At 38.9% G+C, this 1417-nt stretch overlaps 1 protein-coding gene across 1 annotated transcript; it reads right to left on the minus strand.

Moving 5' to 3' along the window:
- Window positions 1-296: 296 nt before the first annotated feature.
- On the minus strand, window positions 297-1045 carry LOC114369742 (pectinesterase inhibitor 3-like). The gene has a single exon (XM_028326989.1). It carries the CDS (start codon window positions 1033-1035, stop codon window positions 484-486), a length of 552 nt encoding a protein of 183 aa, XP_028182790.1. The 5' UTR covers window positions 1036-1045; the 3' UTR covers window positions 297-483.
- Window positions 1046-1417: the final 372 nt, after the last annotated feature.

Raw genomic sequence — 1417 nt, forward strand, 5'->3', positions numbered from 1 at the left:
GTTAATTAGTTTAATCATAATTTCATCATGCACATTTACTTCAGATAATAATGAAAATTGGTTCAACACTAAATCTAAAAAAGCAAAAGCAATTCAAGAAATTAAAAAGAGGAAACTAGAAAAGGCTAATAGTTTCAATAAACTTTATCAACTCAGTTTTACAAGAATTTCAAAGGTGCAAGGTTGAACAAAATAAACCTCTGACCAACTTCTTTATAAGATTTTCTATTTTACAACTTCTGGAAATTAAAAATAAGGAAAGGAAAACTCTGCTCTAACACATTGCTAGCTGTGCATTCATTATTCAAATACAACAACATATTCGTGGTTGCATCACTTGCATGAATGTTTGAATCCAATTCAACAAAATGCTAGTTTATTCTCTCTCACCTGACTAAAAAAACTGAAAACCACATTGTTGATGAAATCCCTGGGAATTGCGTAGTTGTGAAGAAAAGAAAAAAGATAGAAACATGTTAGAATTTAGGTATGAGTGGCCAACATGGCCTTGTTGATGGCGACGGCAATGTTGCACAATTGGCGAAACGCCACACTCTTTCTAGAGAGAATATCATCATCGCCGGGGATAGAATCGTCACATGTATCAATAGCAGCCAATGCAGCCTTGAGCCATACCTGAGCATCAAGCTTGTCATTGGACAATATGGACGCAATAGCATCCTGAATTTGACTCTCTGCGTCCAACAGATTCTCCTTGCAATCAGCCAAACCCTGTTGAACCTTAGGTTCCAAATTCTGGTCGTCGATCATTCTCTTACAATCATTTAGAATGCTGCTCGCATTTGACGCCGCAGCCTTCAGAGATATCATTGCCAGCTCCTCTAGGTCCGCGTGATCACTGTCTGGGTCCGAGGAAAGCACCTGCATGCACAATTCATTGTTTCCCCTGTTTTTGCATATGCTCTTAATTAGCTCCTTGCCTATTTTTTCTTCCGCCGCACCGCTTCGGTGATGTGCTAGAACCAACCACATGCATATGCCCATCACCCACAACAAGTTTCTTTTGCTTTCCATTTTTGTTTTGCTTTGGTTTTCTGATTCACATTTACAATGTTCTGTTTTCTGTCTTATAAGCTGCCGTGGGGAACAAGAGCCGGAGGCAGAGATGCGCAAGGCCTCAATTTCTTATGCTTACGTGTTCGTGTAACGCTTTATTGCTATAATCAGAATGTTAATTTTGGGATGCATAACCAACACTCAATTGTTTTCGTTGCTCATGGGTTCTCTATTTTTGGCTAGACAAACGCACATTCTGCGGTGTAGTAACGGGCTTTAGAGTTTAGATTGTGTTGGGTCCATTTAATACTCTGGCATTCACAAACATTCTTAAAAAAACATATGAAGACAACCGTACCTCAATTTTTCAAGAGGTAACAGTATCCGTATTCCATGTAAC

The sequence above is a fragment of the Glycine soja genome, chromosome 10 (assembly GCF_004193775.1).
Source record: "Glycine soja cultivar W05 chromosome 10, ASM419377v2, whole genome shotgun sequence".
NCBI lineage: Eukaryota > Viridiplantae > Streptophyta > Magnoliopsida > Fabales > Fabaceae > Glycine > Glycine soja.